The 26,440-nt window shown below is 41.5% G+C and overlaps 2 protein-coding genes across 4 annotated transcripts in view; one reads left to right on the forward strand and one right to left on the reverse strand.

Moving 5' to 3' along the window:
* The window catches only part of CNOT10 (CCR4-NOT transcription complex subunit 10), a 32,675-nt gene extending 18,314 nt beyond the window's left edge, over positions 1-14,361 (forward strand). The window contains exons 11-19 of one of the 3 annotated variants that reach the window (XM_071429434.1): positions 92-213; positions 809-985; positions 3,575-3,655; positions 8,275-8,388; positions 9,736-9,866; positions 10,630-10,665; positions 10,767-10,894; positions 12,121-12,196; positions 14,068-14,361. In XM_071429434.1, coding sequence (XP_071285535.1) covers positions 92-213; positions 809-985; positions 3,575-3,655; positions 8,275-8,388; positions 9,736-9,866; positions 10,630-10,665; positions 10,767-10,894; positions 12,121-12,196; positions 14,068-14,222 — 1,020 coding nt within the window. In that variant the 3' untranslated portion in view covers positions 14,223-14,361. Of the gene's footprint in view, positions 1-91; positions 214-808; positions 986-3,574; positions 3,656-8,274; positions 8,389-9,735; positions 9,867-10,629; positions 10,666-10,742; positions 10,895-12,120; positions 12,197-14,067 lie in introns of those variants that run through there. The other 2 variants (XM_071429435.1, XM_071429436.1) reach the window with 2 other exon arrangements.
* A 2,828-nt stretch (positions 14,362-17,189) lies between these two features.
* The window catches only part of TRIM71 (tripartite motif containing 71), a 61,157-nt gene continuing 51,906 nt past the window's right edge, over positions 17,190-26,440 (reverse strand). Inside the window, exon 4 of the mRNA XM_071429437.1 lies at positions 17,190-24,970. Within this exon, the coding sequence (XP_071285538.1) occupies positions 23,519-24,970 (1,452 nt within the window). The 3' untranslated portion in view covers positions 17,190-23,518. The remainder of the gene's footprint in view (positions 24,971-26,440) is intronic.

Genomic DNA, 26,440 nt, shown 5'->3' on the forward strand with positions numbered 1-26,440 from the left:
AGCAGGGTTCAAGGTCTTCTTTCAGCCTTCACTTACTTTGTCAAGCTCTCATTCAATAGCCTTGATATTTAAGCTCTTTTTTTCCTTTTAGACATCAGAACAAGAGACTAAAGGTCTTCCCAGCAAAAAGGGAATTGTGCAATCAATAGTAGGTCAAGGCTACCACCGTAAGATAGTCCTAGCATCCCAGTCCATACAGAATGTTGTTTATAAGTGAGTATGTTTTCTATGGGTTATTTATTTTGTTTTTATAGCTTTGTTAAGGATATATATCTGTTTATCAGAGATTTTAAAACTGTTGTGGAATAACTGTTCATTTATGTAGTGAAGAGAGAGGCATGCTAAAATGCTTGGTGAGTCTTAAACATCATTTTGTGCCTCCTCTGTGATAAGCCAGCAGAGGGCTTAACTGTGTGTTTATTGTAAGTAAGATGAGCATTAAAGCTTAAAATTTACTTATCTGAAATTTTATTTTCAGATAACTGAATCTGTCCTCTTTTTCTTACTTAAAAACATATATTTTCAGTAATCCACTTAAGAAAAATGCAGGAAGACTCTAGTTGCTCTGCTGTAAAACTTCAGGAAGTGAAATCAAAAATCTAGTGAATCTATTTGGGCATGTGATGTATTTTCAATATGTAAAGATAACAAGATACTACATCTTAATAAATTACATTTGGTATATTAAAATGTTATTTAACATTTTTAGGGTGAAGTTTTCTCTGCATTCAGATATTTTTGGAGCTCTGCTTTAATTTTTCATTTAGTAGGATTGCTACTTATTGGTCAACTTCTGTGTCTCTTTAAGTGATGGGCAGTCCTCAGCAATACCTGTAGCCAGCATGGAGTTTGCAGCAATTTGTCTAAGAAATGCCTTGCTGCTACTGCCAGAAGATCAACAGGAGCCCAAGCAGGAAAATGGATCAAAAACTAATAATCAGCTGGGGGGAAATACAGAAAACACTGAAAGCAGTGAAGCATGCAGGTAAACAGAATTGAATATAAGCCCTTCTTTTTGTCCAGAGGAACTCTGTGCCGACGGTCTGTGTCTGTGATTTACCTTGTTTGGTCAGCAGAAAAGCAGAACATATTTTTAAATTCTCTTAATAAGGCTGGTATGTTCAAGGAAATTGTTTAGCTGCTTGTTGTTTAAATTTAAGAATAAAATACTGAATTGATTCTTCCTGTCCCTATCAGCTTTTATTAAATTAGATAGTGAAATTATTTTTTCTCTTGGCCATCTTTTTTTTTCTGTGCTGCAAATGTTATGTTTTCCCAGACCCTCCTGCTGGGCATATTGGTATTTCTCTAATTGTAAGTGAAGTTTCATGTTACAGTGATTTTGTGTGTGAGCGCACGTGCGCCATGTACTTGATTCAATATATATCTGAATGTCTGGAAACTCAGTGGTAAACATTTCCCCATGATTGGGTTTGACATTCATCAGCCCTAGTATGCTTTGTTGTGTTTGCATTAAAATGGGAAACTAGATTTAAAAAGTAAGTAGGAAAGCAGCATGGAGCTATTGCTTAATAAATCATATTTTGCAGAAAAGAATTTAAGAAAAATCTTTTCTGTCAATAAAATCTCAGAAAAAGTAATTTGTAGGCATGTATGTTAAAGGAAGGTGGTTTAATTTATTGCATCATCTCATATATTCTGGACTTCCTTTTGAAGAATAACTTTTGATCACAGTCTGCACTTTCATTAAAGACCATTTTGAGGGTAAATGTTAAAATACTTTTTCATCTGGAAAAAGTTTCTGTGGTAGAACTTGAACTACTTAGAGAGTAATGAAAAAACACGGTGGTTTTGTCAGACCTGAGTACAGATAAATGTTAAGAAGATGCATTTGTCACAAGGCAGGATTTACTGTACACATACCGTGTCGTGTAGGCACAAGGTGCATCCTCATATATTCTGAGGTTGTCTGTGGCTGGGGGTCAGTGGCTGTTACTGTTTGCAACAATATTTGAAAGCTGCTCTCTATAATCCTGTTTTTCCAATTACAGTCTCTCTTGTCAAGTGACCAAATGATTTATAAAAGTCAGAGGGAGGAAGGGGTGGTTGTGGGTTTTTATTTTTGTTTGGTTGGTTGTTGTAGGGGTTTTTTTCATTTTCTCTTTACTAAGGTTGGAGGTTCTCTGGCAAGTGTATATGCAGCCCACTGAGATGAAGCTTCTCTGGTTTAAATGGGACTTCACTTTTAAGCTTTTGGGGCTCACTAAGGGGCAGTAATGAAAACAAAATGGTGGTCCTTACTCAGACAAGACCTCCTTTTCTGTTTTCTTTGGGGTGGTTTTTGTTTATTTTTGTTGGAGTGAGGAAAGGAAAACATGCCCTCTATGGGAAGATCCTTTGCTACCTTCTACTTTCAAAACCAGATGCTTCTTCAGCTGAAAAAAGCTAAAGAAAGGACTCCCTCATATCTTCCAGTAGTCATTGCCAATTTCAAAATATCCAACAAAGGAGGCTGTTCTTGAATTTCTGTGCCACATTCTGAAAGGTTCTCTAAGGATTTGTTCCTTCTGACAAGGGAACCTCTGTGAGAGAACAGTAAAACATACAAGGCATTTGAAGAAAATCACACTAATTGAACAGGATGGTTTTAAAGCAAATCCACTAATTGAGCAAGCTGACTCTTAAGGCAGATTCTTCTCTTATTCACAAGAAAAGAGTGAATGCTTTTAGTGGTTAAGGGTATTTTTTGGAACTAATTTTTGGTAAAGGCATGAAGTATGTACTCTACAGCAGTATTGAGTATGAATTCCTTGGAGATTTCTGCTGTATGTTTTGAACGTTGGAGTTATCTTACCTATTTGTAATAGAGAGACATGAAACTCATAAATTAAGTTCTTGTTAAGTGGACAGATTCAGTTTCAATTCTGAATTTTCTTTTAAATCTTTTTCTAGACCTTGGTGTCTCTCACTGCCAAGATATCGCCATTAGCTGTCTCTTCAATTCTCATTCCAGGAAGTTCTTTCAGCTTATTGGAGGGTGAAGTTTCATACTTCTTAAATAGAATGAATACTCCCCAAATGCTCTCCCCCCAAAAAAAGGTGTAATTTTAAGAAAGTGGAATTTTATTTGGAGAAAGGGAAAAAAATAGAAGAAACATTTTGTAATAAAGGGAAGCTAGAAATCTAAAGGAAGCTGTAGCATTTTGTGGGTTATCTTTCTAGAGTATTTATGTAACTAGTTTTTAAGAGGTCTAGAGAGAAAACTAGTTTACTGCTTTTCTTACAGGCTAAAAGGAGACAAGCTACAAATGCAGCAAATTCTGTGTCCCTCCAGTTAAAAATGCTTATCCTACACTGAACTTCAAAAATAGTTCAAGGCTGTGAAGAATGGTGTGGGTTGTTTGGTCTGTCAGTCAAATCCTTTCCAGCAAGTGTCCCACTTCTTCCTTCTCAAATGGAATGGTTAGGATAAGAGTGTGTGCCTCAATCTGTGAATAACTTCAACTCCCTCTATTTTAAGCTGCAGAATTTATGTTCTTTTAAATGGAGTGAATAAATACACTGAGAATTTTTTAAAATTATCTATTATAGTAATACACTGTTTTTATTCTAGCAATAAAAGTCATGAAGGGGATAAATTCATTGCAGCTCCTCCTTCTTCGCCTTTGAAGAAACAGGAATTGGAGAATTTAAGGCAAGTAAATAATATCAAATATTCATCATTAAAAAAGCCTCTCCCTTCATTGTCATTCCTAGGGGTCTTTTTGTAGGCACCTGTGATGTTGAATTGTAGCTGGTAATCTTTTTTTCAAATGTGTGTGCTTCCTTTCTTCTGGGCCTTGAATCTGAACAAATAGAAATCATCCAGAATTACAGTTTAGGTAGATCAGTCTGTTTGATTGCAGTATTGTAAGTTTGGTGTTATATATTGGGCAAAGCTGAAAATATCAAGTCTCATAAGGACAAATCTAAAAAGCCTGAGAATGGCTGTTGACATTGGTGGAAGGGGATGGAAATTACTGTATGTACCTTTTCCCTTAAAGTCACAATAAGGCTAGTTTAGAATTCAGTCCCCACATTATATGCTTGTTGGATGGGAAAAAAATGAAAGTAGAAAGCAGCATAGCTGCTTTTACCAATGAGAATGGTGTTCCTTTCAGCAGGAATAAATCCATAGTTTACATAAAATACAAAGCAAAAATGCCTCTGTCCAGGCATTTGACTTTCTCACAATGGAAAAATATAGGTAAAATTTCACTGTAGATTTCTTATGTGTTCTCAAAGATCCTTAAACTGCCTGTTCAGGAGTCTGAATGTTCTCCAGGTGGAATAACTCACGTGTGTGTAAATAAGTATCATTTTATCTAGAGTCTCTTTACTTTTCCCCAACAAGATTACCATTTACTGGCAATGTTAATTATTTCAGGTGGCTTCCAGCTTGTTGAAAATCTCTTACTGTAAAGCTTGCACCTGTTTAGAAGAAAGAAATCTGTTTTAAGTTTCTATTATGGACAAAGCATACAGTAATTTCCCACTTGAACTCTTAGGTAAACATTCTGTTTCAGCCTAACCCCAGGTAACCTATGTTTTAGAATGACCAGCTTAACCTTTTTTTTGCTCCACTACATGTAGCAAATCTTTTTGTACTCATTTAAAAGCACTTCAGGAGGAATCTGTGAGGCAACGTCGATTATTCATTTTGGAGTCGTACAAGAGCGTGCTACTTGAAATAGAACATGCTGGATTAAAAACAGTGATGTGGGTTGCTTGTGGGTTTTGTGGGTTTTTTCTCCTCCTGACTGTTGAAAATGTGGCTGCCACATGTCAAAATTACATGGTGTCAATTTGTGATTTTTTTTTTTTTTAATATGTAGCCTTATTTTTCACAATCAGCTGTTGTTATCTGCTGATGAAATCTGACAACATGTCAGGAAAAACTTAGCAGTTCAGCAAGAAATGAGCTGCTTCTGGTAAAGAACTTCATATGAGGAAAGGAAAAACATTGGGTTTTTGGTTTTTTTTCACTACATACTTTGGTTTAATCTAGAGGACTATACATTCCTAGAAAGAGATTCTGCTGAAACTGTTTCTAAGCTTCTGGAGATGTGGATAGCAAAAAACATTGCACTCAAATAGTAGTCCTGTAGCCTTGCTCACTAAGGAGCTAAGTGAGAAAATTGAAATTCTTGTTGAATCCAGGAAAATTGAGAAGAAAGAATTCTGGATGTTGTCAAGGATTATCCTAAGGAATAGGTATCTGTTCAGTTTTTTCCTGGCAAGTCACTGAATTGAAAAACCTTTATTACTTCTAGAACTGAAAAGAGACTGTGAATGCTTTTTTTGGATGATTGTATACAGTTGTGCATCCTTGTAAGAGGATGCCTGACTTACCTTTGTCCCTGAACAGTTTTTAAAAGTGAAAAATATAATCTAGAAAAGGTTTACATATCCTATATATTGCTTGATACTTCTGCACAAATTGGTGGACTAGTTGAGTGGACTATTCTCATAATAAGCAGTAATTCAATAGTAATTCAATTGCAAGGTTTTAAAAGCAACAAGCAGAAGTCTGAGGACACCAATCATTGCTAAGAATTTATGCACTGGAAGTAGAAACTACAGGTTTTTCTTCTAAACAATTTTTCTCGCTGCTTCTCATCCTTGGACAAGCCAATGCCCCTGCTCTGGTCTCAGGCTGTAGTATGTTCCACACACCACAGCCACCTAACACTGTTTGGATACATCAAGAGAATAGATGTTCTGGTAGACCACAGTTCTACATTTGGAAAATTGTGTGGATTTTATTGTAAAAGTTGAGATAGACCACAACAAGGTCTGTCGCTGTCTTTCTCCTTAGATTGAAGGTGTTTGTGTAAGAACCTTAATTTTCCCCTCAAAGCAGGTAGAGATAAATGAATCATTCGATCATTTGCTTTCTCCACACTTACCCAGTTTTGCCTCAGTTATCCATTTAAAGGTTGCAGTGGTCTGTTTGGCCCTGTCACAGTACTACAAGCTTACAGTGATTATCACCCAGAGCTGTTTCACTCTCTTCTTCCTCACTCTTAGCTACTTCTTCCCCCATCTCCCCTTTGCTGGTGCTGATTTTCCCCTTGGAGTAAGCACAGTCTGCATTCTGTATTTCTTAATATTTTGTATTGTTTGCCAGTGTCGAAACATAAAAAGTAGGTATTTTATATCCATTGTTGGGCTTAGCTGTTTGAAATTATTTCACATTAGTGATGTTCTCTTAATGGTTTAGAAGTGTCATTTTTGGTGCCTTCATGCTAAGTTTTGAAGGACTGGATTTGCTCTGGCTTGCCATTTCCCTGAGAAATAAGGCAAGTCAGATGTGGAGTTTGGGTTCCGTAAACTTACAGTCTGTGTGGGCTGACAAATCCTGTTGCCTAGACCTACACAAGAGGCTGTTTGACATAATCTGGCAGTTTAAAAAAACATTTTTCTTTTTCCTAGTGCAAAGGCAGTTTTATTTAGGGCATGTGGAGGCTCGGTGATGCTGGAAGTCTGCCGTGCTCAAAGGCGACCTGTGGAGTTTTGTCAGAATCCTGAGCGGGGTGAAACACTAGTTTGTCTTTTCCCTTGTGCTGCAATTCTTCTGCTCCGGTTGGCTGTCAGCTCTCCTGAGCTTCGGTTCAGCCAACTCAACAATGGATCCAAGTGCAAGAACACAACTGCATGGCAGGAAATCTGAATGTTTTCCTCCTTAGATGGCTGTTGCCTGCTCTTATGTGGCAGCAAACAGTGGCTAGTGCTTAGAGCAGAGGAGTAGGTTTCATCCTGTTGTGTGATTGGAGCATGTGTTGTGTTTGAATTTACACTTGCAGAATTAAAAATAGGCTTTAAAAAAGTTGTGGGAAATGTAACACACATTGATGGGAAAGGGCACTCTGCAGGGCCTGACTTGTGTCTAAGGGTATTTTGCTGGTGACACGCAGCATCTCTGCTGATTTAAAAGCTGTACCTCCTTGAGGTAGCGACAAAAAGAGGTTAGTTAGAAGCAGATTGTTATTGCAGAGATTTTTTTTTTCCCCATTCCATCCCCCTTCCCAGTCACAACCTTTCATAAATGTTTTAGGTTTGGGACTTGAGCTGGGGAAGCTTTCCTCTCCCTCTCTCAAGCTTTTGTATGTGCTCAGATTTGATGTGACATCTGGACACGGTGGAGAGGAAGTGGGGGGTAGGGGAAAACACTGGAGAAGTTTCTTATCCTACTTGTGCATAATTAAGGAGCATGCCTCCTGGGAAAGGGGAATAAAGGCACCCCAGGCCCTGCCATGAATGACATGACTTACTGCTGGACCGAAAGCGGGCTTGACAGTTGCCAGAAGGTTGGGCAGTAATAGCCCGCCTACCAGCGGGAGAGCCCGCGCCTCTCCTCCCACCGCTCCCAACCCGAGACCCCACTCAGAGCATCCACTCGTCCTCCCTGGAGAAGAACAGAGTCCTGCTCACAGCAGGGTGTCCTGGGCAGAGGCTTGTGCCCTGAGGACAAGGCAGCCTGCACTGAAAGATGTTTTACCAAGTGGAAAATATCGCCAAGAACAGTGTTTGGAGAGGGGTGCAGTTATTACGAAGTGTGAAGCTTGGCCTAATGATGGCGTCCTGATGTGGGGTTATTGTTTGAAGATGGAAAATGTGAGTAGTTCAGATTTCATTAAATGAACTGCCAGAGATTTTCTGGTTTTGGAAAGATAAGCAAGTCTGTGATGGCAACAAAATGCCATGGATCACTCAGAGTCTTGGCACTGGGTTACAGCCCTCAATTGAACACAAAACCGGAAATGCCAGATTCTCCAGTGTTTGTCTATCTGTGTGCAGATGTTGTTCAATAGAAGAGTGAAATATGTTACAGCTTAATTGATAGCTACTGTGTGTCTTACAGCAATCTAGAAACCTGCTACTCTTCTCTACAACAGAAGGTGAGGGCAGAGGAGTACAAATGAGAGTTCAAGGCAAGACCGGTAACAAGAGTGTGAGAATGGCAAACTGTCCATGAGAAAAATGACACATGGTGAAGTCCACTTTTTAGTCTGTCATTTAAGATGAAAACTGCAAAATCTTACTGAGCACACCATGGTGATCCTTGGTTTATATTGGTAGGACAATCGAGCCCATAAATAATGAAAACCCTTTTACTTCATAGTTAGATAGGAAGTAATTATTGAAGGTTTGATATATTTCTCTAGCACTAAACAAGAAAGAAGATTTAACAGGTGTATTTGGAATCACAGAATTCTGCATTTAACATGTTGACTCTCTCCCCCTCCCCTTTATATGTCTGTTTCCTTCCAGGTGCTCGATCCTTGCGTGTAGTGCTTATGTGGCTCTGGCTTTGGGGGATAACCTTATGGCATTGAATCATGCAGATAAACTTCTGCAGCAACCAAAGCTCTCAGGGTCTCTTAAGTAAGTCTGATGGGGTCATTTCTTCTTTCTCAGCCCTGTTTTTGCTGGACACTTCTGAGTTGAAGCTTCCAATGTCTGTAGTTGCTTGCCAAATCTGTGTTTGATGCAAAGAATTGCTTGGCCTGCTCCAGTTCTTGTTGAAGCCCTGACTAAATGTCCATTGATACACAGGAACATGAATTGCCTCCTTTGTGTATGAATTCCACATAATTTGGAATCAATTGCTGGTTTTGTTACTGTTTCTCCAGCTCTGGGGTCCCATGCAACAGCAGGACCATCAGGTCTCTGTCAGGATTCACTGCAGGGTTGCACATGCTTGGCACAGCACAAGGGGCAGGGATGTGCAGCTGTGGGTAGCTAACATCAGCCCAAACCCACACAGCTGAAAGGTTACTTCTGAAACTACAGCCTCAGAGGGGAAGGTTTGCTCAGTCACTCAGGGTAACAGATCTTGTGTGTGCAGGACTGTCACTTCACCTGCTACTGCTGCTTATGTAGGTTCCATTCTTCAGTTCTCTCAGTCACCTCTCACTTGGCACTGTATTTTTTGGAAGGATATTCAAAGTGCATTCTTTTTCTACCCACCAGTTCTCATACAGCTCTACAAATTCTAAGGCAGCATCAGTCCTATCCTTCTGACACTGTGCATTTAATGCACGGGATAAAGTATAGCAGAGGTTTTTACAGTAATAATATTTTTCAAAACTGGTAATGTACTTGTGGAAGGCAAGGTAACTCGTGCTTATTTTTATATGCTGGCACCATGCTTTAAACTGGTCCGTGCCAATTAAATTCTTTGGCTTTTTTCTTCACACTACTGCAGCTCATCCTTTTGCACAGTCATTGTATTAGCAAGATCTTTGAGGAGTTTGCAAGGTAACACATATTTTGTGTTACTGTTATGTAAGGAAGGAAATGCTAAATAACAGGTCTTTTGCAAAGACAAAGAGAGGTGTGTATCTTGGTCCCAGGAAAATAGGTGCTTTATTTTTATTGAATGTAAAATAATGTAACACTTTAAATTGTAGATCTATTCATATTCTGGGGTGGCTTTTCTTCATTCTCTGAATAAAGCCCCACCAAGGTACTTTCTCTGTGGAATGGAAACTCCTGTGCATGGATGAATTATTCAGGTGTGGAATTTTTTTATAACTTTGGTGCCTAAAAGCAGTAAATGGTAGAACTGGGTATTATGACAATACCTTATGAGCAAGTTAACTTCCATGCTATTGTTCCCAGTAACAGTTCCCATGTGCTCACATCAAAAACTGCATTGTTTGTCTCTCATAACAAACTGTGGGGATTGCTGTGCTGACATTTGTACCTTGACCCTTTTTGCTGTTGTAGGTTTCTTGGGCATTTGTATGCAGCAGAAGCTCTCATCTCTCTAGACAGAATATCTGATGCCATCACTCACTTGAACCCCGAGAATGTCACTGATGTTTCCCTTGGGATCTCTTCAAATGAGCAGGATCAAGGTTAGGTTAATGCATCCACACTTCATGATAACTGGTTATGCTTTCAGCTGCCTTCCTGTTGTAACTTTTTAGACACAGATGTAATGATGATTAAGACATTTTGTTTTAACACCTGTAGGTTATTTCAGGGTGAGAGAGAGTGTTGTTTGTGTTTTTGTTGTTGTGTTTTTATTTTCCTGGCTTCAGTTCCCACTTTGTGTTTGGTGTGTCTTTTCCTTGTTTGTCATTCCTATGAGGTGGTTAATTCTGTAGCATTAATAGGACTGTATATTGTAGTATTCTGACTTGTTTGAATGAAATTTTTGAAAGCTGGTTTTGTTAAATATGCTATTATGGTTAAGTTTGGGTTTTATGTCATTTATCTCTCCCAGCTTTTTGGTCTTTAAACCAGGCTTTGTCATACCACTGCAGTCTACTTTACTGAGATATAGGGAGTGGGGAGAACTTAATCTTAGTCCTCTTGTTGGGAGTGTGTATTCTGTTAAGAAAAGTACTTCAGAACCATCTGTATAGTGGAGTCTACAGCACCTCTGATTCCAGTGACATGCCTGCAGTTTAAACTCACTGTACTCATCTGCAAATCTAAAAGCACAGCACTGAAGTTAGGAAGTCTTGAATGATGTAAACTCTTGAGGAAACTGATCTGTTTTCCCTCTTTAATGCCAGACTGTGAAGAGAGCAGAAAATTTGCGTCTTTGTATTATTTTTGTAATAACCTTTAAAAAAGGTCACAGAACATGATGTGTTTGTTTTTTCTTTGCAGGGTCTGACAAAGGAGAGAATGAGGCAATGGAATCTTGTAAGTACCAGCCACTGTATTCAGCAGAGTACAAGAACTTACTTGGCCAGTTGGAATAAAAGTGTAAGGAAAAGAAGAATTTTATTTTCTTTTAATTGCAGCTGGCAAGCAGACCCCACAGTGTTACCCCAGTTCAGTCACGTCTGCTCGAACGATGATGTTATTTAACCTTGGAAGTGCTTACTGCTTGAGGAGTGAATATGACAAAGCTCGAAAGTGTCTTCATCAGGTATGAAAAACAAATCTCAAGGCAGCTTTAGGGACAAATGTACTTCCTTCTAAGTGCCATTCAAATCACAGTGAATTCTGGTGATTTCACAGCCCAGCTTACTTGCAGACCCTGCTGAGATGGTGGCTTTTCTCTGTCTTTATGAACCAATCTCTATTAAAAACAAAATTAATTCCAAATTTCTTACTTGTGTAAAAAGTTTGATACCACTACAGGCAGCATTTTATGTTCTGTTCATAGCAGAACAGTGGAAGATGGCTGGGAAGCCTTTTCATGTTTAAGTTAACTTGCTTGTTTGAGTTTTTTGTGGTCTTTTTAATGGTTTAGTAGTAATTGTTATGATTCAGAGAAGGTTTTCTCCCTAGTCATTTAATAACTCACCATCAGAACTATTATCTTTAGGGCTGTGAGAACAAACTACAATTCTGCTGGAAGCATGCTCCTTGTCTGCCTCTTGTCCCAGGAATTCTCAAGTACTGCTTTTGAAATGCTGTCTCCACCTGGCCTGTGTCACATCACTTGGTCTTTTTCATGGCTGGGACCCATCTCTTTCAGCATGATGTTTCTTTTTGCAGCCACTCCTGTCTGTCAGGAAGACTGCCTGGATGCATTGTTGAGCTACAAACTGAAACAGCAGCTTCCAAATTCCAAATTCACAGTGGTTGTGTATGTGAACAGATTCAAATTCTATGAGGCTCTCAGCTATTTAAGGCAGTTGTCTGGCTCTTTTTCCTGCTGAGGTTTCTTATGATGGGGCAGGTGTCTCTGCTTGGGCTCTGAAACACCTGTGTAAAGCCCAGAGGAGTGCAAGGCCACCCATGGATGTAAAATACAGTGGGGCTCTGCATCTACAATAAATTCATTAACTTCATAGCCAAAAAATGGTTGTATATGGAAAGTTAATGAACAATCCTTGTTAACTTTGTATTCTGAACTTTGGAGCAGTGGAGGTTACCTTCTTCACCTGTCACCTCAGCAGGAAACCATGCTAGGCTGGCCCAAGAAATACAGATCCATATGAACATAAGCACACAGCAGATGGTCCTGCTAATTAGTGTGAAACAATCTTGCTATGTAGATAATCTTGCATGCTTAAAACTGATGGAGTGTATGAGTTTGAAAAAATCTGGTCTTGGTTATGAATTGATCTTGTCAAGGGGCGCTTTCTTTGTTCTGGATCTTTCTCTTAAGCTCTTTTTCTCTCCACCCTCTTCTTTTTCAATAAGGCTGCTTCGCTGATCCACCCCAAAGAGATCCCTCCAGAGGCCATCCTGCTGGCTGTGTATCTTGAATTGCAGAATGGTAAGTTGGGAGCTGTTCAGGCAGCCTAAGTCTGGGATACAAAGGGAGGAGAGCAGCACTCATCATTCCCACCCTATAGAGAGAGTTGTGCCAGTATTTTGGACAAAACCCTTTAGGCCTTGCCTCCTTCTTCTGCTGTGGATCCATGTATGTGCACCTTCACTTCCATAGTTTATTGCCAACCTGTTCTTACACACTCCAGACCTCCTAAACATTCATTTCCTGAGCTGAAGTTTTCTATCTTAGTGCAGAAGTCAGCACTCTTGGATAGGCTCTGCGGAAGTTTGCAGGCAACCCTGACATGGGAAGAGACGAGAATGGTTCAGAAAGAGATGACTCCATGGTTCAGAAAGCTGATTTATTATTTTATTTACATATATATATATATATATATATATATACATATATATATTAAAACTATACTAAAAGAATAGAGGAAAGGATTTCATCAGAAGGCCAGCAAGGAAAAAAAGAAATGATAACAAAAGGTCATGACTCTCAGAGAGTCTGAGCCAGCTGGCTGTGATTGGCCATTAATTAGAAACAACCAGCATGGACCAATCAAAGATGTACCTGTTGCATTCCACAGCAGATGATAATTATTGGTTTTCTTTTCCTCTGAGGCTTCTCAGTGTCTCAGGAGAAAAAATCCTAACAAAAGGATTTTTCATAAAATATCATGACTACATTCTCAGTAAAACCCTTGATGAAGTTTCTACTATAAAGAGTGTTTGAAAAGCTTTCTCCATTAAAAGCCAACCACAATCTAAGTTTCCCAAAGAAGCTGTGCCAAGGCCTGTGTAGCAAGTATGGCAGCAAAGCTTGTAATACTGCTAATTTTCTCTTCCACAATGCTTTCCTTTGAAGGTTCACTTCGTTAGAAGGAGGGGAAAGCTCTACATAATGGGAAAGTGGAAAGGTTGCACTTGAATTCTGCAGTGAGAGCAGACTGGTGCAGCTGCTGCCTGAAGCTGTCATGGTTGCAGACCTGTGCTCCTTGGGGGGCACTTCATATCCAAGTGTTGTGAAATGTTCTGTGTGCCTGTTCCCCTTCAGTGATGCTGCACTGCAGGCAGGCAGAGGATTTGAGCATTTGTATTTGGAATTGAGACTTCTACAATGATTTTTTTACAAAGATGTTTCTAAATTGGAGTTTTGGAAACCTTTATTTCTGCAACAAAGATGTACAGAGCAGAAGAGAGTAGAAAGTGGGATTTACATCCCTTACCCTTCTTCTAAGTACATGATTAAAAGAGGCTGAAGACATTTTTTGTTCTATAAATGACAACAAAATGGTGCATCTCTTCTGAAACAAAAACTTCAGGAAAAGAAAATTATGAGGGAAAAATACTCTCCTCGCAACTCAGTGCCTTTTCTCCTGTAATTTTGCAAGTTTAATTTTTAACAGAGTAAGTTTTCCATGTATAGTGGTAGTTGTTTGATGGACCGTACATACAGTTAAAAATCAGATTTCTTCTTTTGAAAACATCTTTCATGCCCTTGGCATTTGCATTACTGTCTGCAGTGTCACAGTGTGAGGGCATGTTGTGTGAGATCTAGAGCCTCACTGTGCAGCTGGGAGAGAGAAGAGGTGACCTTTGGGAAATTAGAAGGTGCTTTGGCATCTTCCAGTACTAAGGTAAAAGCTTGATGTCTTCAGCTAAGAATAAGTGGACTCAATCAAATCTAATTTTTTTCAAATTTCCTGTTGTCTACTGCTTTTCCTATCTGTGCCAGCATTTCACTGGAGAGGAAAGACTGCTAGTGTACCTGGCCTGGGCCCAGGGCTGGCTCATCAGCTCTGTCCCTGAACAATAATTCTTATGCCATTAAATGGTATTTTGGGGTTTTAATTGAAACTTGTCTTGTAGGTAACACACAGCTGGCACTGCAGATCATCAAGAGGAACCAGCTGCTCCCTTCTGTGAAAACACTCTCTGACATGAGGAAAAAGCCTGTTTTCCAGCCAGTCCACTCCATCCAGCCCATTCAGATGCCAGCTTTCACCACTGTTCAAAGGAAGTGAGGTTGTGCTTGAACCTGCTGCTGCCCTGGTCAGGGGGGCTTGGGATTTTGTATATTTTTTTAACCTAGGACACCTGAATACCCCAATTGCTGGAGTGTGTTTGTTTATGTAAATTTTTAATAAAAGATGTAAACCAAAAGACTTGTTTGTAAAGCTTATTTAATGAATGATGAGAGGTTAGTACCTGCTTTGAATAGGAGTGGTAGTTTATTTACAAAAAAAATAGCCAAGTGTGTAATTCAGCTCTTTTTGAAGAGACTAGAGGGGAGAGCAGTGAGTGAAGAAAACCATTTACCTGAAGTAAAGTCCTGAAGGAGCAGTTGAGCTGTTGTGTTGGCTACTGTTCTGACATATATAAGCCATGCTCTTTCTCAACAAAGAGGGAACCTGTTTCTGTTGGCTTTTTTTTTCCTTTGTGATTTTTTTTTCCCCTCTCTCTGGTTTTCCTTTGCCCAACAGAATGGTGTAATGGTGCAGCTATGGAGGAAGCATGGTTTTAAGAAAAAGGTTGGGTTTGGGGTGGTTTCTTTTGTGGATTTGTTTGTGGGGAGCAGGGGCTTGGGTGGGTAGGAGGGTTTTTTTGGGTTTTTTTTTTTTCTTTTGGAGAGGAAATTGTGGCAGCTTTTTAATCTAGTTTCCAATGTAGAGGAATATGTCTCTTCTTAACAAGAAAAAATTTGCCTTTTACTCAAAGGAAGATTGGAGCATAATCAAGGACCTTCTGGTTACTTACTGTGAGCACAGGAGAGAAGGAGAGGCATAGGATAATTGGAGCCCAGCACTCCTCTCAGAGTCCCTTCAGGGCTGTTTTGTGCCATTTCAGCTCTCCTGATAAGCTCCAGGGCAGAGCTGAGCTACCACCTTATCTCCCTGTGCTGCTGGCATTGTACTTTTGGTGCTGGCTGGAGGCAAAGGTCACTGCTCCCAGCAGCACCCTGGATTCGGGGCCGGCCCTTTCTGCTCTCAGTACCGTGAGTGTGAGGGAATGCACGTGTGTCCAGGAGGGGAAGGCAGCAGGATTTGTATCCATCATCTTGGAGAAAGCAGCTGACAGAAACAGCACAGCAAGTCTATTCAACAATGTGCAAGTTGTGGAGTGACCACAGGTGTGTCTCCAGAGGGAAGCAGCAGCTTGGGACCTGCTACTCTGTCTCGTGTCAGATGAATCCTTTCAGAATCCAACCCAGTAGCTGCCTTTTTCAGTGACTTTTCTATCACTGCAACGCACCCTTGTCCTCAGGTAGGGACAAACAGCTTAGAAACACTAGGAATAAAAAAGTATCAGGAGTAAGTTGGTAGCGATCACCTTTCTGAAAGAGAGAAGAAAGGGAGCTGATAGATCTTTTACCTCAGAGTAGATTGACTGATTAAATACAAAAAGGTTCAAGATGCTCCCTGTGTGGTCCCGGGCCCTGAATAGAGAAGATTCTTCCCCGCCCCCCCAGGAATGCGGGGCATTCACATGCAAAAGATGCTGTGGCCGTGCCGGGGCTGGGTGAAGGATGCGGTTGTTTCCCAGATAAGGCACCTCTCTTATCGCAGCCGCGCGTGCACGTGAGCCGCAGCCCCGGCCCCGCTGCCCCGAGGCGGCTCAGCCCCCACCGCAGCTGCGGGATGGACGGGCGGGGATGACGGGTCTCAGCTTTCAGCCTTTGCTATTAACAGAAAGGAAAAAATAAATATCATAACACGTCAAGGGAGGCAGCAGCCAAGGCCTGGATTCTCCCTTCAATCCTTTTAATCTCTGGTAGGAAAGAAGTGAAGGTCAAGTAAAACGGCGAGCTGTCCTTCGGTAGAAAACCGGGGAGCATGAGCAGCCCAGGCTCAGCAGTAGGCTAAGTTAGTAAACCCAGTAATGCTCAGCAGTTTGGTTTGGGCCCCTTCCAGAAGGAAAGGGTGCCTTGTGCCTCTCCCCCAACTCTCCCCTTACCTCCAGGATCTTCCCCTGCAGCAGCACAGAGGCTCATATTCCCAGAGCAGGAGAAAGGGCTGCATTCCCTTTTCCCACAGCACACACCACAAGCATTGTTGCTGCCTCAACAATGGTCAGCAGTGCCTGTGGCCACTGCTGATACCTTTAGCAGTGCCCATGGCCCCGGTGCAAGGACTGGCCAGCACTCATCCAGCAGTGTCCTGAGCCATCTCCTGCTGTTCAGGGAGCTTTTGGGTACCAGTTGTCTTCAGGAGGAGGACACAGAGGAGCCAAGGGAATACAGAGTAACACAGAAGCTGGACAAACTCACCTGTGCAGCCTTTGTCCCCACCTCCACAGGGCCTTCTCCCTCCTTCCCTCCCACTTCAAAGGATCTCCGTACTCCTGCCATGTTGCCAGCTGCTCCAGCAGGAAGAAGGCAATGGCCTGGTGAAGGGTTTTGATGGATGGTGCTGAGAGCCCTACAGCTGTACAGTTGATGCCAAGAAGGCAATCTTAGCTCTGAAAAGCTAAAGCAGACAGCACTTCCAGAGCCTGGAATCCACCTCCACTGCTACCCATGCTGGGAATTCAGGCAGTGGCTTTAATTCTTAACCTCACTTGAAGAGCATCTTCCTATGCTCACCATTTCTTTTCAAACCTTTTCCAAGGTAGTAAGAAAAAATGGCAGCTTTCCACTAACCCAACTTTTGTTGAGAGCCTGCCCTGTAAGATGCCAGAGAGACTTATTAAATGTTCTGGTGGCTTTGCTTAACACTGCCATGCAGAAGAAACATTTTCAGTGGCCAAGGTGAAGGAAAGGAAACCTAGAAATGGATCTAAAAAAGTTAAACCAGAAACTTCCTAGCAAAATATTGGGGAAAAAGGATGGAGTTTGAAGCAGTGAGTTCAATATCACATCTCTTTTCTCCAGTCATGACAATAAGGACTTTTTCTAATAACACAAACAACTAGGAGGGGCTTTTTTTTTGCAACCTGATAGAATAGAAGGCTTTTCCTGGGAGGTACAGAAACACACACACACACACACAGAGTTGCCGTGAAAAAAACCTCACATTTATTTGATTAAACAAAAATAAAATAAACTGCATAGGAACATTTTAAAGTCCAGAGAGACACTGACTTTGTTTTAAGGCTGCCAGTAGCTGATACATCGTCTCCTTGCTACATCCTTCAGCCTTCCCTATGGACCACAAAGATACATTCAGAAGCCTCCATTAACACAAGAGTTCTAACATTTTGTTCACTTATTCTACGTAAAAGTTTGCACATAATCTGTCATGCTTTTTTCTCTGCAGTACTCAACATCTGACAAGTAAAAATTGTATCACTTTTTCTCCAAGTAGAAATGTGATGCCCTTTTTGGAGCACGGCAATTTTTGTTACAGCCTGACTCATTTTCAATTAGATAGAAAAGCTCTGAGCAGCTCATTAAAAGCAGAGCACTGTCTGACCTCCTGAGATATTTTATTATTATCAGGAGAGCAGCACGATTAGTTACTAAAGTAGAAAAGAAGTAACAGAAGAGGAAACTAAGAAACCAAATCAACTCAACATCCAAAGAATTACAAGATCAGCCTGGATCCCAATGCAAACCTGCACTGAGGCAATGCTACTTACAAATCAGTAGTGAAATTTTTCTAAGATGGGGCAAACATCTACAGCCAATTAAGGGGGAGGGGAGGGAGGGAAAAAACAGCATGTGTGACACTGGTTTCATGAGGCTGAGCTTCATTTTGTTCAAGGCTTGCAATTTCTATTTGAGTTAAATTGCAGGCATGTGTTTCACACACTCAACTCCTCCAAGGACCTGTGCACGAAGTGAGCAGGGCATGACAGGTAATGCACAGTACAAACAAGAGTCACAGAAACCCCCACCAACTCAGGTGACTAAGCAAACCTTACAAACTAGTTAAAAACCTCTTAGTCATTTTAGAGAAAAAAACCAAAACAAAACCAAAAAAAAACCACCAAAAAAACCCCTCAGAAACAGGCCTCTCTCCCTCTGAAGGAAAAACTACTACATTGTCTGAAAAGTACTCTACAAACCTATAAAAGGACTTTTTTTTTTTTTTTTTAACTAGTCTGGTAGTTCAAAAGGAAGTTACTAAACTACATCAGTACACAGACACTTAACATTCAGTCAGTAAGGCTCTATGAAAAGAGCTTAAAAAATTATCTACCTGAGTTTGTAAGTTGATACAATCATTAATAGAAGGTCTAAGACCATGCAGGTACACAAAGCATTTTTAGAACCATTACTGGTTGAACAATGATGGAAAAAGATGCCAGTCTGGCTTGTTAACCCGTAAGATCACTTTGAGACATCAATGTACATTTCCCACCATAACATTTACCAAACCCAACACAGCCTATTGTCATTAGGGGTCTCCTGTACCCACTTCTGCCACCCCTTAATATGAGCTGGGGAGGAAAAAGGACTTCTTTTTCCTCCAAGAGAGTAGTCTGAAAATATGCTTCTGCAACTTAACTCCACAGGTAAAACGGGGTATGTTGCATATCACTACTTAACTTGCCTAAAACCCCAAGACACTGGTTTTAAACTGCCTCTCCTGAGTATGTCTGAACCTAAGCTGCCCTCCAGGAATAGGAACTTGATTGCTTTGTCATGGTGGAAAAAATCCCATTGAGTCAAGCAAGCTACAAATACAATCACCAAGTCAATAAAATAAAAAACCAGGACCTTATTCCCTTCAAGCATTTGGTATAGCATTGTGTTTACAGCAATCATAACACCAGTCCTCCTAAACAGGACACATTGGTAGGCATGCATAAAAGTTTTTCTCTTGTAGAGAGAAGACCTAAAGGTCTAAAGGACATAAGAACACTGCAAATGAACATGAAGGATGTCACATCAGCCAGGAGTGTCATAATACTGAACAAAAGTTTACACTTCCATACCTCGTAGCGAAACCAGAACAAACTCTGAAGCATTTCAGGTCTCAGTCCAGTTTGCCTGAACATTTGGTTTTATTTACAGATTCTCTAGCAAGGGCAGCTTAATATCTCCATAGGCAGGCAGCAAAAACAAAAGCAAACAAAAGCAAGCAGTCACCACATAGTACACACTTAGTATCTCTGTTTCAATTAAAATGCTTTTCCAACAGGCAGGATGAATCCTTCCCCCAGGCAGATTCTCAACTATTTCCCAAGCCTGTCTGATGCTAAATTGAGGTAGATGATTTACTTCTGCAAAGTGAGGTAGAACTTCAAGCAAAAGATAGTGGCATCTCTAGTTGTGCATTTTGTACCACAGCAAACTGGGTTTCAAACTCCCAAGGACTCAAAGACCAAAGGTACAATATTTGTCTAACTCAAGTACCAGTGTTCCTTTTTTATACAGTTCCAAACTGTTTGTCTAAATAGCTCTACTTTTAAATACCCTATTACCTTTTGGCACCATTTGGCTTACACTCCTTTAAAAAATAAACAAAACTTTGGCACAATATTTTTTTAAACTAGAACTGAACAAAGAAATCTTATGATCAAAGTTATGGCAAGGTGAGTCTATAAACCTGCTCTCTTCAGAAATCAATTTTGGTTTGACTAACATAACGCACTGGGCCCACTTTCCTTCAATTCCAAGGGAATGCCACATCCAAGTGACTTGTTCTTTCTCTCAGGTTGGTTAAGTCTGGCCCTAATATGCGTTAGTTTTCAGGTGTTATCTTCCTTTCCTTGCTTTGTTTGAAAGTTTCAGGTTTATGGCCCTCCTTAAATCAGTTATATTTAAAACGTACTGAATCAAAAGGAGCAAGTTATGTCAAGGACCTGCATTATCAAGTACTGAATCTGCTTCAGCTTGCTACTAAAGTTCCTGCTTAAATAATTCTGAGAAAGGACAAGATTGCTTTATATGCTGAGCACCCAAACCAGCCACACTGATTGCTGATAACATTTTGTCAAGCAAAAGGTTTACAGAGAGCCACTGGTTTAACCTGGCATAGAGAAAATCCTTTGGGAGTTCGAGTAGACAGCTCTGTCCCCCACATTTGCTGTGCCCCAACCAAGAGGTACACACTCACTTTACCCTTCTCCAGGCTATTTCCCCTAGTTAAGAAGGTTACTCTGAATGCTTGTTTGGTTTGCAACCCAGCTTCCAAGCCTTGCTTTTCCTCTCTGCATGCACGTACATTATGATACTGGGGCATTAACCTGAGAACATGCATGGAAAAGCAGAGCAAGGTTGGAATCTCGTTTATTACTTTTTAATAAGCCTCTATGGGACATCTGATGTTGGCATTGTATATTAGCACTACTTTTTTTCATTGCATATAAAACACTCCATTTTATAAGCTACACTACCACTTTTCAATGAGACCAAGTGTGCTTAGCACTATCTATCACAAAGATAAGGAATTCTCTTGGGGAGCTAAATAGTAGTGTTTTTAAAACGAAAAAGCTCCCCAACAACACAAGGTCAAACACTCAAGGTTCGGTTTGCAAGCAAATCCCACTGAGTTAAATAGACAGAAACTTAGAAAGAGTTTAAGTCATTCCTCTTCCTGACTGAGCTGGGCTGGGGGGTTGTGCAATGGCTCCATTCAAAAAGCAAAGGGCAACTTCAGTGTCTGTCACCTTCCACACGGTGCAGGCTGGGGGGGCAAAACGTTCTCCAGTTCAACACAATCCTGACTGCACACTTAACCTTTTTTTTTTAATGCCTGGAAAAACAACTCCCTTCTAGCCACAGAGAAGGGCAAACCCCACAAGCATTTAAGCACAAGAGCGTTTCTAGGACACTTCAACACTGTCAGCCACTCTGGTCAAAGTATTTAGAGACCTGGCGTTTTCATTAAGACATGATAGGAGAAATGCAAGGACACTGCAGACTAAACATTAAAGCTTTTTAAACCACTATTCTTTGGTATCTAGATCTTGCATGCTATTAGTTTTTTCACAGCCCAAGTTGCAAATAATTCTTAGGCTGAATAATACAAGACAACCACGGACATCTGTCACAACTGTAGGCCACCCCCAAGAAGGGAGGCGTGCACACAGGCAGAACTTGCAAAACTTGAAGGTAAACTAGCTCTCTCTGATACATGTTTTGTGTGGCCACAGAAATTTATTGACAGACATCTGTATAAAAGATTATCCTTTCATACTGTTTTTAAACCATGCCATCCTAAGATTAAGCCTAACTGAAACACACTGCTTTGAAGAGTTTGCTTCCTTGAGGCTTTGGCTGAAAGGCAGCACAGTTGTTTTATCCCATTTAATTTACGTGGTTTTCCTCACCCTTCTTTTGAAAGAGGTTTTGCCATCTCATGAATCTTGTCTCTTTCTGGTCCTTTAGTTTAAGCCTCCTCTAAAGTGGCAGCGCTCTCTGTCTGCACACATCATTGGTATTTCTACAAAACTCAGAAAGTTAACACTCCTTGGAGGGGAAAAGCAGCAAGAAGGAAAGTGCACCTTGTGATTTCTCACAAACTTGTAAAGAGCCTTTCAACCTCAGGTCACTTTTGTGCATGGTGGCTGGCAGAGAGGAACCCTTTCCTTGCAGGATGGTTAAGGCTCTTCAGACTTTTTGACAATGACCACATTTACATTTCAAAGATCTTCTTTTGCAAACAGTAAGGTAAATCCCATGGCATTTCCAAACTCAAGAGTGCTGACACGTGAGTTTTTCCATTGCAGAGAGCAAGAAGAGCCCTCTCTTGCCCACTTTAAACAATTTTTGTTTGCCAACACCAGAGGGTGAAGCTACAGGTCTGTACAGACCATATCTGCTTGAACAGCTAAACTGGAATGCAGGAAATTGAAGAATAAAACCAAATCCTTCCAGGGACTCAAAGTCACATTTTGCTAAAGAGATCTCTATTCTCCCCCAAAAGTTTCTGCCTCTCAGAACACCAGTTTCTAATATCCCCGAAAGGGCAAACTTCCCCCTGCCTCCAAGCTTTTAAGGGTCATATACATTAATTTTACACAGAAGTCTTTGGTACTGCCCTGGGAAAAAAAGCAGCAAAGTTTCACCTTGATGAAGTTTGCCTTTAGCTGGTACTGGTAACTCTTCACTTGGATCTGTAGCCAGAGATCCTGCAGCAGGGAGCTCCAGGCCCACCCCACCCACCCTAAAAGCTACAGTAGCTATTTCCAAAATTTACAGTCCAGCTCTCTGGGGAAGCCAGAAGACAAAAAATAAAAAAAAAAAAATTAATCAGTGATAGAGTTATTGCAATCCTCTCTGAACAAAAAACCCCAAAACAAAACAACTGTTGACTTCTCCAAATCACACCCTGAATCTCCAAAGCTGTGCTTATTTCTTACTTTTGGAAAAAGGTACCACTTCTAAGAAATTCAAACTTTATTCCCTTAAGGTTTCTCTATGGGAAGGGGCAAAAAATGCTAAGTCATTTCACAAGAAAGTAAATCAAAAGGGTTTGATTTTCCCTGTTTCAATGCTCCTCCTAACCTCTTCTGTTACCTAGATTAGGGGCACTGATAAAAAGAAACAGCAACTTTTTTCAAACTAATTTAGCTTTCAGGTGAAAAGAGGTAAAAATGAAATTCTCAATGACAGGATACACTAAAGGAAGCCTTGCTTTTTATCTAAACTTTACAATGACCGCACTAAGCCACTAAAATGAACAATTTGGTTTAAACTTAAAGAATTTTTGTGCATTTTCATCAGCTTCACTTTGTGCTGTTAAATTACTGTGTTTCAGTAAAAAAATACACAGAAATGCCAAAAAAGATGCAAACTTGCTCTTCCTGGCGAGTGAATCTCACTCACTTTCATAAAACGTTCAAAGTTGTCTGGGAACAAGATGCTGTGCTCTCCAGTAAATCAAACACACTGAGGTATAAAAAGGAGAACAGGAAAAAGTTCTCTGCTGCAGCAGCAATGAAAAAAAAAAAAACAAAACAAAACCAAAACCAACAACAACAACAAATGTCCCTCCCTCCCATGTCCCCACCCACAGAACTGCAGAATGGTCAAGAACACAAATTTCTCTACAAACACCTACTACCATTTTCTCCATTTAAAAAGTTACATAGCGCCTTTCTTGGCTTAGTCTAACAGAACTCACCACACAAACCACCTAATGTGCACAGCAATTCTCGTTTGTGCATGAAACCCCATCGGGGGGAAAGAGGTAAAACGTTCTGAACTATGAGTATGTGGGGATGGGGAGGGGGGCGAGAAATCGGGGAGGGAAGGGAGGACAATGAGGTAGATAGAATTCAATTTTACAGGCTCACTCCCTGCAGAAAAGGTAAGTACATTCATCTGTAAAAAAATTAAAGATGAGGTAGGTTTGAATTAACGTTGTATTTTTTCATTTTCTCTTAGAAGAATTTCCCTGAGACAGTTTCTTCCTAATTCAAACACAGATTAGAAGACGAGAATTCGATTGTTTCCAAAGTCGACCACAACAATCATGCCATCAGGGGTGACAGCTATACCTGAAGGACGGTCCATCTGACCAAAGCCGCTTCCCTGAGTGCCAAACTTGCATAAAAAGCTACCATTGGACTCGAATATCTGCACCCGGTGGTTCCTGGAGTCGGCCACGATGATGCGCCCTTCCTGATCCACCGCCACTCCCTGCGGGCGCAGGAACTGCCCGTTGCCGGTGCCCTCGGAGCCCAGGAAGCGCGCCGACTGGCAGTCCGGGTGGATGACCAAGAGGCGATGGTTGTTGAAGTCTGTCACTACCAAGTGGCCCTCGTGATTGAACGTCACGCCTCTGGGGGAATCAAAGTGCTTCCAGAGTACCCCTTCGAAGCCGTACTTGTTCAGGAACACGCCGTCGGGCCCGAACAGCTGAACGCGATGGTTCCTCGTGTCGGAGACCAGGATCTTGCCCTCCGCGTTGACAGCCACATCCCACGGGTAATTGAACTGCCCGTTCTTCGTTCCTTTCTCCCCAAACTTCAGAATGAACTGCCCCTCGAACGTGAAGATCTGGATGCGATGATTGTCCTTGTCGGCCACGACGATCCTGCGCGAAACGTCGCAGGCCACGCCGGCGGGGCGATCGAACTGGCCCGGCCGGGAGCCCAGCGTGCCAAACTTGTGGTGGAAGGTCCCGCACGGCTTGAACACCTGGATGCGGTTGTTGCTGCGGTCGGCGACGATGATGAAGCCTTCCTTGTCGACGCTGACCCCCCAGGGGCGGCAGAGCTTGCCGTCGCTGTCTCCCTCGCTGCCAAAGGATAGCCCCGGCAGCCCGATGCCGATGTAGCTGCGCCCAGACTTCACCATCACTTTGAAGGGGCTGTTCTCGATGTGTTGGTTGCACATCATCACGGACACCAGGTGCTCTCCCTCCAGCTGGGGACGGTAGCTGACCAGGTAGGTCCCGTTCTGCTGATCGCTGACGTCTGCCCCGAAAAGGTTTCCATCAGGGCCCATGACCACGGCAGAGATCATGTCACCCCCCGAGAGACGAGGCTCCCCGTCATGGTCGTAGCCGATCACGGTGAACGAGGCCACCTTGCCCTGCAGAGCGCGCTTCAGACCTTCCCCCGTGGCTTTGGTCAGGGGAGCAAAAGCCCCGCTGCTGACAAAGCCCATGGATTTGATGGCCATATACAATGCCTGGTCAGGGGGGGTGAACATGATCCTGTCGTCTTCCTGTGGCTGGAGAAGGCCTCTGACGTTCTTCAGCTCCTGCACCTGAGCCAGCATGCGGTCCCGAGCCAGAAGAATGTCCATGGTGCGACCCTCCTCCAGGACCTGCTGAACAGCACTAATGGTGTTATCCAGCTTGTTCAGGTTCTGACGTAACTTTTCAACTTGCAAGTAGAGGGACTTGGCCTTGACTTGGCGAATCTTTTCCACCTTGTGGGAAACGGGGGAGAGAAAAGCACACTTACATCAGCAAAGACAGACCACAGAGATTTCCTTCAGTCTCCCTTCTACATAAAAGCCAGCTGGACAGTTGCTATAGCATGCTGACATACAGCTCCAGAACAAACCTCTAAAAATCACAATGCAGACAAGAAACAAGGGAAACAAATTACTTATCCAAATTTAGGATTATTAGTCTCTCCTACCCTCCAGGTGACAACATACATTCCTACTCTGCAGATCTGCTGCATCAGAGTGACATTTGAGAGCGAAAATCACTTGCTTACTAGTAATTATTTGCTTCCTCAAATGCTATTCTGTTTTCTAGTTGCAAGGTACTTGACAGATCATCCAAAGGCACATCTCATTCAGGCCCCAGGGAGGACAGAAGTTATTGCAGCCTCTCCAGAAGAGCAGAGGCTGAGGCTTCACTAACCAGAACTGAGACCAATTTCAGACGGTGACCTCCACTGAGATGGGAGTCAGCACCAGCTAATGCACATGGGCTCCTGTCATTCCCCTGCCTGCCAGAACTGGTTTTTGTGACTGGATAATACCAGACATCTATCTCCAGGAATTTTTAGAGTCCAATTATTTTAATATTTTCTTGTAAATACCAGCAGTCCTGCTGAGCTTGTGCTTTTAAACAGGATGTTTTGTGAATGTCATTTCAAATAACACAGAAGGTTGCTGCCAGTCCCTGCTTGAGGGACTGAAGTTGGTGCAAAAATGCCTGTTTTGTAAATCATCTATATAAGCCTGTGTCTACCCTTACTTGTGAAAAACCACTTTGGACCATCTGGCAAAGACACCTGCTGCATAAAACTAATGTAATGTGTCTTTGTTTTATTGTTGCAAAAGTACATTTCCTGATGTCTGAATACTTGCTTGGCCTCAGAACAGTATCTGGAATGCATTTTAGTGAAGGAAGACTCAATGTCTGAAGACTCCTTGATTAGACATTGACTCGATAACATATGTACAAACATGCTGTAAATTGAGGTATGTAGGTTTTACCAAGCTGTAAAAAATTTGGCGATACTTCTTACAATAGTTGTCCATTGTACACATTGTAAAGAAGTATCATCAGAAGAAGACACATTACTGATCTTAGGTCTTAGCTAAATCCATAGACTCAGCCCTGTTATGCAAAATTGTTTATTAGCATGCTTGATAGACTGAGTTTGTTTTCCTAAAATCATTTACCACCACCATATTTCCTTCTTAAAATAATGTTTTTCAGCTTGAAGAGAACTTGCTGTCAGTGCAGATATTCTAACAAAGTGCATTTGTACAGCACGGTAGGATAAAAAGAACTTAGGCACAGATCTTACTCCTCCTGTACTAGGAATACCTTAAAAAAAAAGCTGCCAAGCTTCCTGCAGGAGGTTAAGAGCAAAAATCCAAATCCAAACTCTCAAGGAGCATTCAAAGAACACTAACTATATAAAGTGCGATTTT

This window comes from Agelaius tricolor, unplaced genomic scaffold (genome assembly GCF_023055355.1).
Source record: "Agelaius tricolor isolate 1412-34295 unplaced genomic scaffold, bAgeTri1.0.p SCAF_6, whole genome shotgun sequence".
NCBI classification, from domain to species: Eukaryota; Metazoa; Chordata; class Aves; order Passeriformes; family Icteridae; genus Agelaius; species Agelaius tricolor.